The sequence below is a fragment of the Balaenoptera acutorostrata genome, chromosome 1, assembly GCF_949987535.1.
Source record: "Balaenoptera acutorostrata chromosome 1, mBalAcu1.1, whole genome shotgun sequence".
Lineage (NCBI taxonomy): Eukaryota > Metazoa > Chordata > Mammalia > Artiodactyla > Balaenopteridae > Balaenoptera > Balaenoptera acutorostrata.
The window spans coordinates 48,454,805-48,475,118 of record NC_080064.1 but is presented as its reverse complement, the minus strand read 5'-3'; the positions used below and the strand labels follow the sequence as shown (position 1 = coordinate 48,475,118).

The 20,314-nt window shown below is 37.6% G+C and overlaps 1 protein-coding gene across 1 annotated transcript in view; it reads right to left on the bottom strand.

Annotated features, from left to right (window-relative positions):
* The window catches only part of C8A (complement C8 alpha chain), a 65,142-nt gene extending 48,865 nt beyond the window's left edge, over window positions 1-16,277 (bottom strand). Inside the window, exon 1 of the mRNA XM_057535110.1 lies at window positions 16,107-16,277. Coding sequence (XP_057391093.1) covers window positions 16,107-16,183 — 77 coding nt within the window. The 5' untranslated portion in view covers window positions 16,184-16,277. The remainder of the gene's footprint in view (window positions 1-16,106) is intronic.
* Window positions 16,278-20,314: the final 4,037 nt, after the last annotated feature.

Below are 20,314 nucleotides of genomic sequence, written 5' to 3'. Positions count from 1 at the left end.
CGTTTGTTTTCCTGGAAGTAATAGGTCCTCTGCTCATTTTTGAGACAATGTCTGCCAAGTATCTTAGCCTGAATAACCATAGTTTGTTTGACAGTTATTCTGTCAAGTAAAAACAGTGTTCCAGGAAAAAGGCATCAACACTGACTTACAACTCAAACAATTGTTTTTTCTCAAGAAAAAACATGTACTGTACCCTCATACTTAGGTACAGTACAAGTTCTTTATGCATCTTTTCCATTTTGCCACAAATAATATTTAAGTAACATGTATTCAAAGATTGGGTTTTAATAAAATTAACAATTTTAACTATTTTTAGGACTTTTCTAAGTGAAACAATTTCTTTCCTGTGAGTTTGATGTCAATGCCTTGATTTGCATCAAGGCCACAGTAGTTTTAGCCACCATTACTTTTTTTTTTCTTTTTAATTATTGAATTTTATTTAATTTATTTTTTTATACAGCAGGTTCTTATTAGTCACCCATTTTATACACATCAGTGTATACAAGTCAATCCCAATCTCCCAATTCATCACACGTCCACCCCCCACCCCCTGCCGCTTTCCCCCCTTGGTGTCCATACGATTGTTCTCTACATCTGTGTCTCTATTTCTGCCCTGCAAACCGGTTCATCTGTGTCATTTTCTAGGTTCCACATATATGCATTAATATATATTTGTTTTTCTCTTTCTGACTTACTTCACTCTGTATGACAGTCTCTAGATCCATCCACGTCTCAACAAATGACCCAATTTCGTTCCTTTTTATGGCTGAGTAATATTCCATTGTATACATGTACCACATCTTCTTTAGCCATTCGTCTGTCGATGGGCATTTAGGTTGCTTCCATGACGTGGCTATTGTAAATAGTGCTGCAATGAACATTGGGGTGCATGTTTCTTTTTGAATTATGGTTTTCTCTGGGTATATGCCCAGTAGTGGGATTGCTGGGTCATATGGTAATTCAATTTTAATTTTTTAAGGAACCTCCATACTGTTCTCCATAGTGGCTGTATCAATTTACATTCCCACCAACAGTGCAACAGTTCTCCATAGTGGCTGTATCAATTTACATTCCCACCAACAGTGCAAGAGGGTTCCCTTTTCTCCACACCCTCTCCAGCATTTGTTGTTTGTAGATTTTCTGATGATGCCCATTTTCACTGGTGTGAGGTGATACCTCACTGTAGTTTTGATTTGCATTTCTCTAATAATTAGTGATGTTGAGCAGCTTTTCATGTGCTTCTTGGCCATCTGTATGTCTTCTTTGGAGAAATGTCTATTTAGGTCTCTGCCCATTTTTGGATTGGGTTGTTTGTTTTTTTAATATTGAGCTGTGTGAGCTGTTTATATATTTTGGAGATTAACCCTTTGTCCGATGATTCGTTTGCAAATATTTTCTCCCATTCTGAGGGTTGTCTTTTCGTCTTGTTTATGGTTTCCTTTGCTGTGCAAAAGCTTTGAAGTTTCATTAGGTCCCATTTGTTTATTTTTGTTTTTATTTCCATTAGGAGGTGGATCAAAAAAGATCTTGCTGTGATTTATGTCAAAGAGTGTTCTTCCTATGTTTTCCTCTAAGAGTTTTATAGCGTCTGGTGTTACATTTAGGTCTCGAATCCATTTTGAGTTTATTTTTGTGTATGGTGTTAGGGAGTGTTCTAATTTCATTCTTTTACATGTAGCTGTCTAGTTTTCCCAGCACCACTTATTGAAGAGACTGTCTTTTCTTCATTGTATATCCTTGCCTCCTTTGTCATAGATTAGTTGACCATAGGTGCATGGGTTTATCTCTGGGCTTTCTATCTTGTTCCATTGATCTATGTTTCTGTTTTTGTGCCAGTACCATATTGTCTTGATTACTGTACGTTTGTAGTATAGTCTGCAGTCAAGGAGTCTGATTCCTCCAGCTCCGTTTTTTTCCCTCAAGACTGCTTTGGCTATTCGGGGTCTTTTGTGTCTCCATACAAATTTTAAGATTTTTTGTTCTAGTTCTGTAAAACAATGCCATTGGTAATTTGATAGGGAATGCGTTGAATCTGTAGGTTGCTTTGGGTAGTATAGTAATTTTCACAATATTGATTCTTCCAATCCAAGAACACAGTATATCTCTCCATCTGTTGGTATCATCTTTAATTTCTTTCATCAGTGTCTTATAATTTTCTACATACAGGTCTTTTGTCTCCCTAGGTAGGTTTATTCCTAGGTATTTTACTCTTTTTGTTGCAGTGGTAAATGGGAGTGTTTCCTTAATTTCTCTTTCAGATTTTTCATCATTAGTGTATAGGAATGCAAGAGATTTCTGTGCCTTAATTTTGTGTCCTGCAAATTTACTAGATTCATTGATTAGCTCTAGTAGTTTTCTGGTGGCATCTTTAGGATTCTCTATGTATAGTATCATGTCATCTGCAAACGGTGACAGTTTTACTTCTTCTTTTCCAATTTGTATTCCTTTTATTTGTTTTTCTTCTCTGATTGCCATGGCTAGGACTTCCAAAACTATGTTTAGTATTAGTGGTGAGAGTGGACATCCTTGTCTTTTTCCTGATCTTAGAGGAAATGCTTTCAGTTTTTCATCATTGAGAATGATGTTTGCTGTGGGTTTGTTGTATATGGCCTTTATTATGTTGAGGTAGGTTCCCTCTATGCCCACTTTCTGGAGAGTTTTTATCATAAATAGGTGTTGAATTTTGTCAAAAGCTTTTTCTGCGTCTATTGAGATGATCATATGGTTTTTATTCTTCAATTTGTTAATATGGTGTATCACATGGATTGATTTGCGTATATTGAAGAATCTTTGCATCCCTGGGATAAATCCCACTTGATCGTGGTGTATGATCCTTTTAATGTGTTGTTGGATTCTGTTTGCTAATATTTTGTTGAGGATTTTTGCATCTATATTCATCAGTGATATTGGTCTGTAATTTTCTTTTTTTGTAGTATCTTTGTCTGGTTTTGGTATCAGGGTGATGATGGCCTCATAGAATGAGTTTGGGAGTTTTCCTTCCTCTGCAATTTTTGGGAAGAGTTTGAGAAGGATTTGTGGTAGCTCTTCTCTAAATGTTTGATAGAATTCACCTGTGAAGCCATCTGGTCCTGGACTTTTGTTTGTTGGAAGATTTTTAATCACAGTTTCAATTTCATTACTTGTGATTGGTCTGTTCATATTTTCTATTTCTTCCTGGTTCAGTCTTGGAAGGTTATACCTTTCTAAGAATTTGTCCATTTCTTCCAGGTTGTCCATTTTATTGGCATAGAGTTGCTTGTAGTAGTCTCTTAGGATGCTTTGTATTTCTGCCATGTCCATTGTAACTTCTCCTTTTTCATTTCTAATTTTATTGATTTGAGTCCTCTCTCTCTTTTTCTTGATGAGTCTGGCTAATGGTTTATCAATTTTGTTTATCTTCTCAAAGAACCAGCTTTTAGTTTTATTGATCTTTGCTATTGTTTTCTTTGTTTCTATTTCATTTATTTCTTCTCTGATCTTTATGATTTCTTTCCTTCTGCTAACTTTGGGTTTTGTTTGTTCTTCTTTCTCTAGTTCCTTTAGGTATAAGATTAGATTGTTTATTTGAGATTTTTCTTGTTTCTTTAGGTAGGCTTGTATAACTATAAACTTCCCTCTTAGAACTGCTTTTGCTGCATCCCATAGGTTTTGGAGTGTCGTGTTTTCATTGTCATTTGTCTCTAGGTATTTTTTGATTTCCTCTTTGGTTTCTTCAGTGATCTCTTGGTTATTTAGTAATGTATTGTTTAGCCTCCATGTGTTTGTGTTTTTTACATTTTTTCCCTGTAATTTGTTTCTAATCTCATAGCGTTGTGGTCAGAAAAGATGCTTGATATGATTTCAATTTTCTAAAATTACTGAGGCTTGACTTGTGACCCAAGATGTGATCTCTCCTGGAGAATGTTCCATGCGCACTTGAGAAGAAAGTGTAATCTGCTGGTTTTGGATGGAATGTCCTATAAATATCAATTAAATCTATCTGGTCTATTGTGTCATTTAAAGCTTCTGTTTCCTTATTTATTTTCATTTTGGATGATCTGTCCATTGGTGTAAGTGAGGTGTTAAAGTCCCCGACTATTATTGTGTTACTGTCAATTTCCTCTTTTATAGCTGTTAGCAGTTGCCTTATGTATTGAGGTGCTCCTATGTTGGATGCACATATATTTATAATTGTTATATCTTCTTCTTGGATTGATCCCTTGATCATTATGTAGTGTCCTTCCTTGTCTCTTGTAACATTCTTTATTTTAAAGTCTAATTTATCTGATATGAGTATTGCTACTCCAGCTTTCTTTTGATTTCCATTTGCATGGAATATCTTTTTCCATCCCCTCACTTTCAGTCTGTATGTGTCCCTAGGCCTGAAGTGGGTCTCTTGTAGACAGCATATATATGGGTCTTGTTTTTGTATCCATTCAGCAAGCCTGTGTCTTTTGGTTGGAGCATTTAATCCATTCATGTTGAAGGTAATTATCGATATGTATGTTCCTATGACGATTTTCTTAATTGTTTTGGGGTTTTTTTTGTAGGTCCTTTTCTTCTCTTGTATTTCCTACTTAGAGAAGTTCCTTTAGCATTTGCTGTAGAGCTGGTTTGGTGGTGCTGAATTCTCTTAGCTTTTGCTTGTCTGTAAAGATTTTGATTTCTCCATTGAATCTGAATGAGATCCTTGCCGGGTAGAGTAATCCTGGTTGTAGGTTCTTCCCCTTCATCACTTTAAGTATATCATGCCACTCCCTTCTGGCTTGTAGAGTTTCTGCTGAGAAATCAGCTCTTAACCTTATGGGAGCTCCCTTGTATGTTATTTGTCATTTTTCCCTTGCTGCTTTCAATAATTTTTCTTTGTCTTTAAGTTTTGCCAGTTTGATTACTATGTGTCTCGGCGTGTTTCTCCTTGGGTTTATCCTGTATGGGACTCACTGCGCTTCCTGGACTTGAGTGGCTATTTCCTTTCCCATGTTAGGGAAGTTTTTGACTATAATCTCTTCAAATATTTTCTTGGGTCCTTTCTCTCTCTCTTCTCCTTCTGGGACCCCTATAATGCGAATGTTGTTGTGTTTAATGTTCTCCCAGAGGTCTCTTAGGCTGTCTTCATTTCTTTTCATTCTTTTTTCTTTATTCTGTTCTGCAGCAGTGAATTCCACCATTCTGTCTTCCAGGTCACTCATCTGTTCTTCTGCCTCAGTTATTCTGCTATTGATTCCTTCTAGTGTAGTTTTCATTTCAGTTATTGTATTGTTCATCTCTGTTTGTTTGTTCTTTAATTCTTCTAGGTCTTTGTTACACATTTCTTGCATCTTCTCGATCTTTGCCTCCATTCTTTTTCCGAGGTCCTGGCTCATCTTCACTATCATTATTCTGAATTCTTTTTCTGGAAGATTTCCTATCTCCACTTCATTTAGTTGTTTTTCTGGGGTTTTGTCTTGTTCCTTCATCTGGTACATAGCCCTCTGCCTTTTCCATCTTGTCTATCTTTCTGTGAATGTGGTTTTTGTTCCACAGGCTGCAGGATTGTAGTTCTTCTTGCTTCTGCTGTCTGCCCTCTGGTGGATGAGGCTATCTAAGAGTCTTGTGCAAGTTTCCTGTTGGGAGGGACTGGTCCACCATTACTTTTGCACTGTCAGTGCAAACATAAACACAGTGAAAAGAGCGAATAATATCTTAGTATTATTGTAAAATTGTTTTGAACACCCAGGCATCACCCTGAAAAGATCTTGGGGACTCCCTGGAGTCTGTAGACCACACTTTGAGAAACTCTGATCTATAAAATGATGCTAGTATAGAGCACCAGCCCTATTATCCCTTCAAAAAAACTTCAGTGCTCAGCTCACCATCTTCCTCTCTACTCCAGTTCCTCTCATCATCCTGGGAGACCTCAGCATCCCTATAAATGAACCATCCAATGCTCTGCACTTTCAGTTGCTCCTTTTCTTCCTCTCCAATGACCCTTTTCTTCATTCTATTATCTTCCATGTTTTCATCATGGACTTTCTTACTCTCTGAAACAGCTTCTCCTCCAAATCACTAATTCATGAGTCACCTATAAATAGTTATTTGGGGCTCCACAGCCTCATCTCCTTCTGTATCTATATGCTCAAGGATTCCCGTGCACTTTTCTTGGACCTCATTGCGGCCTCCATTGACACCTGAGCTTTCTCTCTAGCAATAAGACCTCTCCTATCTTCATTTTCCTTTATAATCAGTTTTGATTTTGTGATTCATCATTTAAAATTTTAATTATGTCCTGAATTCCTGGACCCCACTGTTCCCTTGATCACACCGACCTGTAAAACCCAGTCGTGAAAGAATCCAACTATCTTTCTCCTGGGTGACTCCTAGGTATCTTTCAGTCTCATCATAGACATTGATTCCTTAGGAAAACATTTCCCAACACCCAGACTGATAGATATCTCCCTTCATATGATTTGTCAGTCTCTGCACATCTTCTTCTCAACACTTAATTATCATACTTACAATGTTTGTATAATTTCTGCCTTCTCCACCAGATCATAAGCTCTATGAAGGCAGGTACCTGTACTGTTCATATATTTGCTACTGAACCCTGGCACTTATCATTTGCCAGACCCAAGGAAGGTGCTCAGTAAATATTTAGGAGAGGAAAGAAAATAAGAAAGGGAGAAAAGGAGGGAGAAAGTGAGGGAGGGAGAGGGGGGAAGGAAGGAAGGGAGGAAGGAAGGAACAAAGGAAGGAAGGAAGGATAAAAAGGGGATAGAAAGAATGAAGCCAATGTATGGGAAATAGAATGACATTGTTTAGAAATTTATTTGAACCTAATTTCCAGTTAGAATCTAATTAAATGATCCTGGTGTCTAGACATTCAAATGGCTCAAGGTTTGGTCCATATGTCATTTTTCTGATAGATTGTCCTAATAATAAAAGTGTGACGTGTAGAAACACAGAGAAAAAACAAGAGTTCTGATCACTAAAACGTGGGAGAGAAGTTACAGGGAGGAGGTTTGGGAGCAGAAAATGACTCCAGTATTAGTTCTGCATCTCACTGTAGAATTGTCAAGATAATGTCATTGTAAGCCCACAGAGACTGCATTATGATGTCAAAATGGAAGGAAACAGTGTTAATAGATGGAAGCAGAAGCTTAGAGCAGCGCTGTGTTGCTGTAGTTTTAAAAGCTTTGTGACGTGATGTCTAGACAGAGGAACACACAGTCATGCTATCACTGAAGCAAGGCTACAGAAGGTACACAGGACCATTCATTAAGTCATTACAGGGCTCCAATCTTTTAGCCAATATCAATATGACGGGCATCTTCTCTTATCCTTCCAATGAATTTTTTAAGGTAGTTTATTTTTTGTTGATTATAAAAGTCATACGTTCTCCTAAAGAGAACATAGAAAAGATTATAAAAGAAAAAATTGCCCCAAATTCCACCACCATTAATATTTTGTTATATTTCCTTTCATTCTTAATTTTTATAACATAGTTGAGGTCATACTATTACATTTTTATATCTTTATTTTTCCATTTAATATTATCAGAGAAATGTAAACTTTTTATGATGACTGCACATTGTTCCATTCCACTAACATTAAACAATTAGAGTACTGAGCACCCAGTTTTTCTGTATTCTGAGTTACTTACTGAAGATACTTCCTGTAGAATAGGATGGCTGGGTTGAAGGATACAAATGGTTTCAAAGCTTATGACACATACGGCCAAATGGCTTTCCAAAAGAACCGTATCAATTTTTCAATTACTTCAGGAACATTTAATAAATCTGTGGCCTAGTAAATCTTGGCAAATAGTTTGAAAGCATTTCCCAGCTACTGAAAATTTACTCAAGCAGGAAGAGATTTAATGTAGAGCAGTAAGATTCAGGAGTCTTTGATTCTAGTCTTTAGTTGGCATCTACCTTGCTGTGCCACTATGAGCAAGTTTCTTTAACTGTCTGGCTATTAAGTTGTTCATCTGTAGAATCACCACAAGGGAATATAGTGCTATGTGCAGGGTTCCCAAAGTATGCTATGTGGAGTACTAGTTCCTGAGATATGCACCAGAGGTGAGGAGGAAAAGAAGTAAATGTACCTGGTCAAATACATTTGTATAAATTGTATACAACATACTGCTCTTGGAGATTTAAAATGCCCAACAACACATTAAGGCTCTGAAAAGTTCTGCATTTTAATTTACTTAACAGAGCATTTACCCAATTTTTGACTATAGGTCATTTTTTTCTTTCATGTAATATATATAAGACTATGTAACACAGTTGAAGAAGCACAGAAAGGGCTTTCGAGTCTACCAAACATGCATTTAAATCCAGTTTCTGCTATTTATAGCTAAAAAACAGAGATAATAATAACTTGTGAGACTGTTTTGAATATGGAGTGAGATTACATATGCAAAGCATGGAAAGCCCCAAGCATCAGCCTGACATACATATTAGTTTCTTCTCTCTAACCTTCTCAACCCCAGACATGCTCATCAAACCTCTCCATCTTCATCAAAAACATATTGAATGCCTATGCTGTGGAGGGCTGGAGACTAGTGAGATGCTTTCCATCTGCCTTTTTAGATAGGGTGGCATTTTGGGTAAAAGGCCTAAAATGGCCTAAAACCTAGACTTGAACAGGTAATCTGTGAGTCAAATGCTTGACCCCAGAATGTGGCCACCTCAGCAATTTAGATCACAAAGTAATTAATTAGCTACCCATCCCAGGCTAGGTCAGAAGGCCCAACCCTGATTATTTCCAGTGGGTCATCCTAATAAATAGGCTCAGCTTATATTCAAGACTGATTGTCACTAATTATATAACCTGGAGCTACTACCATTCAGTTACATGGGAATTACATCATGAAACATATTTAAAATTTGACTTTGAAAGTGCTGAGTCTCCAGTGACCTCCATGTTGCTAAATCCAGTGGAAAGTTTTCCAGCTTGGTCTTAATTGCCCTCTGTTAACCATTGTTCCTTCTTGAAATCTTGCCTGTCTTGGACTTCTTCAGTACCACACTTCCTTGCCCCCTTCCTACCTCTGTGGCCAGTTCTCTTTGTTGTGTCTGAAAACTAGAATTCCTCAGGGTGCAGTCTTGCCTTTCTTTTTTTGCTTTTCTCACCCTTAAGAAGGTGATATCCATTTCCTGGGTTTCACATACCACCTATGCTAATGCCTCCTAGATTTAGATCTTCAACCTGGACCACTGCTCAGAAATCCTGTTTTGTTTATCCAACTGCCCCATTTTATATCTCCACTAGGTGCCTGTCAGGCATGGCAAACATAATGGCTCTGAATCAAAACTCTTAATTTTCTCCTTTTAACTGTTCCTCTCTCAATTTTATCGACATCAGTAAGTGGAACCACCCTAACACACAGTTGCTTAAGCCAGATACCTAACAGTGATCTTTAATTCCTTCCTTGCCCTCACCCCCATATCCAGTCCTTTGGAAATTTCTGTCAATTTTGCTTTCAAGATATATCTCAAATATCTTCCCTTCTGCCTATCTCAACTGCCCCCGTCCTAATTTAAGGCACCGTTATCTCTAACCCAAATAATTGCTATGACCTCCTATGGTCCAAGACATTCCACTTCAATTTCCTCCAATCCCTTCTCTGCACAGGCCCCAGGATGATTTTTTAAAATTAGAAATCAGACAATATCCCTCCTGTATAAGACCCTCCAGTGATTTTTGTTTGTTTGTTTGTTTGTTTTTTACTACACATAGACGAAAATCCAAATTCCTCATCATGGTGCCCAAGGTCCTCTGTGATCTGGCCCCTGCCCACCTTTCTGACATCCTCTCAGGACTCAATCCCCTGGTCTCATGCTGCTCCCATCCTGCAGGTCCTCAAATGTGATGAGCCATTTCCTGCAGGGGGATGTTAGCATGTGCTGACCTCTCCACTCTCCCTACTCTTCACTTGGTTTCTCCTCACCATCCTTTGTATCTCAGCTTAAATCCACCTCCGTAGAGAACGCCCCAACCTGCCTATTTTTAGATTGCTCGATAGCGTCTATCAAAGGACCCTGTTTGCTTCCTTCATACTGTTTATCACAATTTTTACTGAAATGTTTGGTTTACATGTTTATTGACTGATTCCATCACTACACTGTAAATTCCAGGCGAGTAAGGACATTATCTATTTTGCTCATCACGTAGCATACCTGGAATATGTATTGAATGAATGAACAAAAGGAATGAATGAATGAATGAATGAACAAATGAAAAAAAAGTGTCTACTGTGTTCCAGGTACACATAGAATTCCACACAGAACTTCTGGTTCTAAGCATGTTCCAGGCTCTCCTGCAATATATGCGTAATGCTCTTTCCTCCACACTGAATAATCACACCTCATCCATCTGGTCAGACCTTCCCAGTTTAGTTAAGTCTCATGTCCTCCAGATGGTTTGCCTTGCCCTATGCTAACATAATCCCACATATGTAGAGCCTCCCACACTTTATTCCCACCCTTAGACTCCAAGGTCTGCAAGGCAGGGGTCATGACTCTACTGATCACCACGGTCCCCTAGTGCTGAGCACAGTACCTGGCATACAGTGGGAACTCAATAAAAACTTTTGTATGAATATATTATCTCATTTGATCTTATGTTATATAATTTAAATTTTACTAGACCCCTGTGGAGTAGGAATTATTATACCTATTTTATAGATAAGTAAAACAGATTCAGAGGAAGATGAAATAATGTGGTTAAGGTTATATAGATAGTAAGAGGTAAAGCAAGAATTCAAACCAAGGCTGTTTTGACTCCCAAATCTATGCATTTTAAAAACACATTCCAAGAAATACTATGAAGGATTTCTGACAAAAGGGAAATAAAGTAATAAAAGTAATTTTCTGAAAGCGTACCATGTGCCAGTTTCTATGCTCAGTACTTTATATTAACTCTCTTAACTCCTGACAAGCACGCTATGAAATATGTATTGTCTCTATTTTATAGATGAGAAAGTTAAGCCTTAGAGAGTTTAAGTAACTTACCCAAGTTCCAAAGCCACTAAGTGGTGAAGCCAGGATTTAAACCCAGGTTGATCTCACATCAAAGCCCACACCCAATGCTGCGTGAAGTATAGCTAAAGATTAGTTACCCCGAAAAAAAGTGTCCATAGTCATGAGACTCACATTGAGTCACATCCACTACTCCAATTGTTTATATTAGCTAAAATTTCATTCAGCCTGGATTCATATTGATTTCCAGTCATCTGGACAGCTATAGAAAATATTCGCACAGCCCTGGCCTGGGTTACTTTGGTGAACACTCTGATGCCCATGAAACAATAAAATAAAAAAGAAGATAGTGATTTAAATTTCATTAGGATCCACTGCCTATATGACCTATTTAAAGAAGCAAACAGATCCTTATAGTTATCTTCTACATTTGAGGTCTTCACTCATATTTCTTTAATCCCCCTAAGGTATTTTGTTCATTCTTCATCAGTGGAAATGCTGGGTTAGAAATGTTATAAAAACCTTTGGGTATCCTAATTCCAAATTAAATATTTGTTTTGCTTTTTTGTAAAAAAAAAATCTTATTGGAGTATAGTTGATTTACAATGTTGTGTTAGTTTCAGGTATACAGTAAAGTGAATCAGTTATGCATATACATATATCTACTCTTTTTTAGATTCTTGTCCCATATAGGTCATCACAGAGTATTGCGTAGAGTTCCCTGTGCTATACAGTAGATCCTTATTATCTATTATATAATATATATAGTAGTGTGTATATGTCAATCCCAATCTCCCAATTTACCGTCCTCCCCCTTACCCCCCGGTAACCATAAGTTTGTTTTCTACATCTGTGACTCTATTTCTGTTTTGTAAATAAGTTCATTTGTACCATTTTTTTAGATTCCACATATAAGCGATATCATATGGTATTTGCCTTTGACTTACTTCACTCAGTATGATAATCTCTAGTTGCATCCATGTTGCTGCAAATGGCATTATTTCATTCTTTTTTATGGCTGGGTAATATTCCATTGTATATATGTACCATATCTTCTTTAGGCATTCCTTTAGCCATTCCTCTAGCCATTGATGGACATTCTGGTTGCTTCCATGTCCTGGCTGTTGTAAATAGTGCTTATCAAAATGGGTGCTCAGTTTTGAAAAGATTTTTTTTTCTGGTGGGTGAGGGTAGCAGTAATGGTGTAATAACACTGATCTGGGGATTAGAAGGCCTGACTGTACAACTAGGAAACTGGGTGACTGACATATCAAATTGCTTTGTTTCCTCTCTGGCTCTCAACTGGAGGGGATAATGATTACAACAGTCTTAGAGGGACATAATGAGGTTTAAATTGGTCAATATTCATAAAATGCCTAGAGGAGTGGTCTGGTTGTTATTTAATATTCCCCTTCTCTTTCTGGGACTCAATTTCCTTATCTGTAACATGAGTGGATTAAATTAGATGTCAAAGTCCTTCCTAATTCTAAAGACCTATGAAATAAAAGTGATTGAAGTAGCAAACAAGGATTTTGAGTTACTTTAAGTATATTAAAGTAAGGGGAATCATGGACATGATGAGAAGTAAAAGATATAAAAAAGTACCAAATGAAAGTATTGAAGCTGAAAAATTATAAAAACCAAAATGAAAGATCCATTGGATGGGCTAAAAAACAGATTAAATACTGCAAAAGAAAAGATCAGTAAACTTACAGATATAGAAACTATCCAAAATGAAACAGAGAAAAAATACGGCCAAAAACAATAAAAAAAAGAACAGGGCCTCAGTGACCTGTGGAATAGTATCAGGGAGTTGAGCATACCTGCGATCAGAAGCAGAGGAGAAAGTATGTGGCAGAAAACATGTTTGAATTAATAGTGGCAAAATTTTTTTCCCCAAATTTGATGAGAGCTATAAGTCCACAGAAGCACACCTCGGCACATCATAATCAGACTGCTGGAAATCAGTGATAAAATATTAAAGGAGTCCATAACAAAGTGGATCTCTCCTCAAAGATTATACAAGCTGAAGATAATGGAATGATATTAATGTCTTCAAAGTGCTGTGGGAGGAAAAAAGGAAGCTTTTCACTTAGAATTTTATATTCATCAAAGATACCCTTCAAAATAAAGGCAAAATAAAGAGTTCTTTAGACTAACGAAAATGGATAACTCCCTCACCAAAATTCATTCTGCACTATAAGAAAGGTCAAAAGAAGTTACTCAGGAAGAATAAAAATGGTATCAGAAGTGGTATGATATTATTTGAAGGTAGGCTGTGATAAGTTAATGATGAATGTTGCAAAGCTTAGAGTAACAACCAAAATAAATAAATTAACAAAGTAGAATTGCTATCAAATTATTTGGAATTAGAAAAAATATGAAATGCAAAAGATGACCAAAAAAGGAGAAAAATAGAAACAAAGAACAGATGGGACAAATAGAAGGATGGTAAACCCAAACCCATGCATATCAGTAATAACATCTTATATAAGTTGTATAAATACTATCATTAAAAGACAGAGATTATTAGACTAGATAATAAAGTAAGACCCATCTATATGCTATCTATATGAGGCGTACTTTAAAATATAAAGAGTCAGATAAGTTAAAATAAAATATTGGGAAAGAAAATTCACCATGCAAACCCAGGGATAATGAAAGCCTTTCATAATGATAAAGGGGCAGATCATCTACAAACCTGTATGTAGATAGATAGATAGATAGATAGATAGACAGACAGACATAGACAGACAAGTAGATAAACAGATAATAACAGAGCTTCAAAATACATGAAACAAAAACTGATAGAACTGAAAGGAGAAATAGACAAATCCACAAATATACTTGGGGATGCAACATTCCTCCCTCAGTAATTGATAGACAAGGAGGTGAAAACTTGAGCAGCATTAATAACCAACTTAATGACTTAGAACTACACACAGCAGACGAATACACACTTTGAAGTGCCTGTGACATATTCACTAAGATATATCATATTCTTTGTCATAAAACAAATCTCAATAAATTAAAAGGATTGAAAATTTTTTTAACTTTTTAAAGCAACACACATGCTAAAATGTATTATTAGTATAAAACACATAAGAGAGAGTCATTGCTTTTTGAGGCTGAATATAAGGTCTTTTCATCAACATTGTCTTAAAATATTTTTCTCAAACAACCACACTTTTCTAAGAATTTATAGTAATGGTATAATAACACACAGGCAATATACTTTATAATAATGGTAAATATGAGCTTATAAAAATAAATGTATACCATTAAAAATGTAAATGTATATCATCTGTTTTCAATGTTAGTGTTTATATTTTATTTAAGAAAAATAAATTGTTAGTTATTTTGCCATTGTTAAATTTTTTTAAAGTTTGAAGTGAGACTAATCCAAAAGATCCATACTAATTGGCACATTGCAATTTTTTTCATTGTTAAATTTTATTTTATTTTTTAAAATAATTTTTATTGGAGTATGGTTGCTTTACAATGTTGTTTTAGCTTCCACTGCACAACAAAATGAATCAGCCATACACATACAGATATCCCCACCCTTTTGAATTTCCCTCCCATTTAGGTTACCACAGTGCATTAGGTAGAGTTCCCTGTGCTATACATATACAATATGTTCCCATCAGTTGTCTATTTTATACATTGTATCAATAATGTATAGGCACATTACAAAATTATTCTAGTTTTTATCAACCATCAGAGAGATGAAAAATACCCAAAAAATGACCATGACAATCACACACCACTACTGGCAACAGCTTTCATTGAAAACTTACTAAGTACCAGGCATTGTTCTAAATACTTTTCATGCATTTAATTCTTCCTCTTACTTGCCTCCCACTTTACAGCCCAGAAAACTTAAATAACTTGTCTAAGATTACACAAATAGTAAATACCAGTGCCAGAATCTGAACCCAGTAAAGTTATTTCACCATGTAGTTTTGCATTTGCAAAGCCAGGGTCAGGCACACTGGCATTAGACAAAAAGACCTTGTGACTTGCTACTTCAGCACTTTGTAACGTATTTAATTGGTTCTCTTTTGCCTTGACTTCAAATTTGCCTCTTCACTGGTCTTTCTTATTTGATAAGTTCAAACATAAGACTCTTTGTTCATTTTCAAAAAGGATTACAGCGATAAGCTTTTATAATTAAGAGTATCTCAGCAGAGATTTCCTTTACCACAGTTCTCTTGCCTTTATCTTCTAATTATTAGAGATGAATTTTCTGATTTTTCAAAATTGTATTTGCTTTAAATACAAGTTGCAAATTAACTGCTTATAAAAATACCTTTCCCCCTTCTTAACTGTTACTTAAAAGAAATCTCTAGTCTAGCATTTAAAAGCAATAATGATTCAAAATTGAATCATCTAACAAGAATTTGAATAAAATAACTCTACTTAAAATCTTCAATGTTTGGGAGAGAGGGACTTCTTTAAAGCTATCACAAAGGCAAAATAAGAGGCTGTTTAAGCACCACAAAATACTTGATGTTAAGATTTAAAAAAAAAACAACCGTGAAGCCAGTTTGGGATATTCAAGGAAATGGAATGGGTAAAATGCAATGTACGTATGAAAATATCACTTCTATTCGTTACTCCATAGCAAAAGGTTAAATCGTTTCTAGAATGAAATGACTCAGCATCTTTACAGTCTCTTGCCTTTCCCAAGATAATTTTATATACATTATCTAATTTTATCCTTCCCAAAACATTATGAGATGGGTATTCTTACACACAAATGGATAAGCAGAGGTTAATTGTCCAATATAACTCAAGAGAACTATTATTTATTAAGTTGAGTATACTTTATATCCAATATTTTATTTCATGTTCATTAACTCTTATAGAAGAGGCATTATTATTCTCATTTTACAGATCGGGAAGCAAGCACAAAGCAATTATCTGATTTACTCCAGATCACCCAGCTCCTAAGTCTTAGAGCTGTGATTTGCACACAGGTCCATCTGACACCAAGTGAATGCTCTTGTCACTGGCCTGGACTCCTTCACTGAATTAGTAATAATGTGGAAAGAGGTCACATTCCATCCTAAAACAGCCTGTTGCAAACATGAGAGTGTCTCAGTTCCCCACCAAGTAACCCCTAACTGCAAATTTTGCAGAAACTTTTGGCCAACTCACCAGTTCACCTTCTCCTGTATGGCTACCCCAGGCTGACAAGTCATCAAAGACAAGAGGAAAAAAGCAACAGCAAACATCTCATCCAGAAGCCACCACCCTATATTACCTACAGAGGAATAAAACTATTCAGGGAGTTGGAGTAAAAGAAATCTACAGGCTGGGATCTATAAGATCTACCTAATGTTTGAAACGAACAGAACTCACTTGATTCTCATTCAGATGTAGTTAATTACTTACCGGGGTATTGATTAGCCAAATGCCCTAAAATCCCAGACACCAAAGGCCACTGTCCTTCAGACCTTTGGAAAAGCTATACCCATATGGTTGAGGAAAGGAGGATATTTAACCAATTTCGGCTAAGCAAAGGGATCTTATTTTCAGAATGAGGCAAAAGCCAAACCAAGATACAGCTCCAGGATTCGTGGTCTTTTTGAGTAGCTCTTGGAACTTCTGAGGTTAGATCAATTTGTTTTGCAAGACTGAAACAAGGCTCATACTGGTGTTTCAGCTCTGCCACAAACAGCCAGCAAAATATAGGAAATGCTAATAGTTACATGGGGAAGTTCTCCAATGTATTGTCAAACATCTGGAGCCCGAGAAATGTGGGTAATTGAATGAACTTTCCACTTCTCGTCCAGACATTGGGTATCATTACCATCTAGCATATTTGTGTCTTCAGGGAACCACATGCCTTAAATGGACATCTCCAGAAGCATCCTCTAGAATTGCCATAACAACCACACCCTGGACTGGTGATACCATATCTACATACATTCTCCTAGTCATAATTAATAGTCATAAATTATGACATAGTCATAAATTAATTAAAGACAGTTGGATAGATAGAAAGATAATAACTGAACATGTGGCAGGCATTTCATTTGTCTTATTTTACTTAATCCTGACCACAAGTCTGTGAGATGAAAATGATTCGGTTCATTTTGCAGTTGAAGAAATGAAGGTCCAGAAAAGTTAACTAAGTTGCTCAGGAATGGACAGCTATCTTGATGTCCTTGGCAAAACTTAAATTCTCTCATTAGCAGGATTGGCCAGTACTATCATTATTAGTCTCAAAGTTATGAAAAAAATGTACTGAATAACTTGCATGTGTAAGGAATGTGTACCTGGTTTAATTATGGAGATTTAAATAAGGCACCCATTTGTTATTGTCTCCATTTCTTCAGAGATTTAGGTAAAATTTGACAAAAGTGAACACCCATTCCAGGTCCTAGAAAGCCCCTCCAGCCCCTGATTTCTGTGTGTCTCTTCCTCCCTCCCTCTCTTTGTTTTGACTTCTGGGTCCTCTTGGCTGCAGTTTTTTTTGTTTTTTAATTAATTAATTAATTTATTTATGGCTGTGTTGGGTCTTCGTTTCTGCGCGAGGGCTTTCTCTAGTTGCGGCGAGCGGGGGCCACTCTTCATCGCGGTGCGCGGGCCTCTCACTATTGTGGCCTCTCCTGTTGCGGAGCACAGGCTCCAGACGCGCAGGCTCAGTAGCTGTGGCTCACGAGCCTAGTTGCTCCGCAGCATGTGGGATCTTCCCAGACCAGGGCTCGAACCCGTGTCCCCTGCATTGGCAGGCAGACTCTCAACCACTGCGCCACCAGGGAAGCCCATTGGCTGCAGTTTTACAATCCTTCTGACCCATTTGGAAAACTCTGTTCTTTTTCCACAAGTAATCCAATAACTCATAGTGCTTTTACTGAAATGTGGGTATGATGGGGGGTGTTATGTCTGGACACCCTTGGGGCAGCTCAGGGTGGCAGATCTGGAACCCACTTCTTTCCACCAGCTCCCTAGCTGCCTCCCTTCTCCCTCCTCGTTCCAGCCGAAGTCCAAGTTCCTGACACAGGTATATCGGCCCCCTGGGGAGTGTGACTCAGGTTTTCCTTCAGCACTTCGACAGTGTTTCTCATGAGAAGCAGACTTCTCCCTACAACAGGGATCTCAAGTGGGGATGATTTTGCCTCTCAGGGGACATTTGAAAATTTCCTGGGACATTTATCACAAAGTTGTCACCACTTTGGGGGTTGTGTTGCTGGCATCTAGTGGGTACTAAATGTCCTACAATGCACAGGACACCTCCCCAAACAAGGAATTCTCTGGCTCCAAATGTCAATATTGCCAAGGTTGGGAAACACCACCAAAAGGCTGGTCTGCCTTTCCCTGACCCCTGGAGTTCTGGTGAATTATTTTTCTTCTTACATATAGGCAATATTGTCTTCCTCCTTAGACCAGTTCCTTCTTGAGATTTCTCTGATGCCTTTTCTCCTCACCCAAGACTTCAGTGGCACTCAGGACCCTTCCTTAGCCTCGGCTCACCTCTCTTACCCTCCACACCCACAACTTGATCCCTTAAATTCTATCATTTTTCCTCTGTAATATTTTCCCTCCAAGCTTCCCACCTTCATTCGCACCCTTTGATCCATTGCAAGGCCTCGGGTCTCTCCGAAACTCTCCTAACAGACTCCTAGGGAGGCTCTGTTTGTCCTCACTCCAGACCTCCCTGTACATTACAGCTGGATTCATCGCCAGGAAAGCTGGCTCTGAAAACTCACTCTCCTGCTCAAAGGCGTTCCGCGGATCTTCCATCTTCTATAAGATTAGAAGTCCAAATTCCTCCAGAAATGGGTCCCAACCCACCTTTGCAACCTTATCAGCCACAACCCTCCAATAATCCCCCACACTGTAGGCTAGGTTCCCCTTACCTTCCTCACACTTTCTCACTGCTGTGATCTTGTTCGTGCTGGACCCAAACAACCTTTATCCATTATCCACTACCCTTGTGCCAAGTGTTTTCTCAAACAGCAGGTCCGTCAAAGAGCCTCGGCTGATGGCCTCATCTGGAGGGTGTCTCCTTGTTATCCTTGAACCTTACAAATACATCACCAGCACTTTTCATTTTTGCCTCATATTATGTTCTTCCAGTGGAGTGGGGTATATCTCAAGAATGAAGGTTTCTTGAGGGTAAATTCTATGTCTGATTCTTCTTTATTATCACCCATATCACTTACCACTGAATCTTTACTAAGAAATATTGGTTGATTGAGTGAATGAGCAAAGGACTAAAAATACTTTACAATTTCATAATATTTTCAGGTATATTTTCTCATTTAATCCTCATAATAATCTTGTGAGATAAATACAATTATTCTGAAGAGAATTCTGAGTCAGAGAGACAGTGATTAAGGTGGAAAACAGAAGTTAGAGACATAGGGTACTAGGCCTTGTACCTCCCACTTTTTGTGTTTTTTAAAAACATTTTTTAATGTTTTTAATCTTCATAGTGATCTTGCAAGACAGTAATAATAGTGCTGTTTTGAAGATGAGAATACTGAGTTTCAGAGTAGTTAAGTAATTTGCCTGCAGTTGCACAGCTGGTGAGTCTCAGAGTCAGGGATTTATAATCTGTCCAACTTTAAAACCTGAGATCGTTTTTGGTCTGGTCACACAATGACTAAGCGTTATGTCAGGACTAAGGCCTGGGTCTTCTGGCTCGGAGTCCAGTTCTCTGTTTATTATGCCTTAGCTTAGAGAATGAATATCATTTCCAGGGACAAAGAAGGCAAAATCAAGTGAATGGAAGGAGAATCAAAAGATAGAATCAAGAGAGAAGCTAAGTCAAATGGGATGGTTCCCTGCCTCTGTGACTAAATGTGTGAGCGCATATGAGTGTGTGTGTGTGTGTGTGTGTGTGTGTGTGTTGGGATGGGAGCAGGTCACTCATCTGTTTTCAGTCAAAATGTTCTAAGATGAATGGGATATGCCAAAAAATGGTTAAGTTTGCATATGCAGATTTCACCTTAATTGTAGCATTCTGTTATCAAAGATAGATAGTTATAAAATACCATGCAGAGTAGACAGCGAGATGGCAATTCATTTTGAAAATGCATAGCTTATCTCAGAGAAACACTTTCCACTATCTAAATCAGCTTGTGAGTTATGACCTCAGAGTGGAACATGTCCTGTGTCGGCCCAGACTGCCACCACAGGGTGACAGCCAGACCTGTGCTCTCTGAAAAGCTTCAGAAGCTCTAGGCCCCATTCCTCTGTACTGGGCCTGCAGGTTGCTCATTGCAGATTCTGCAAATTGAATGCAAATAGAGGCAATTTGCTAGAATGGAAAGAGCGCAGCTGTAGGTCAGAAAATACCACTAACCAGTCATTGTTTCCTAGCCTCAGTTTCTTTGTCTGTAAAATGGGTAAAA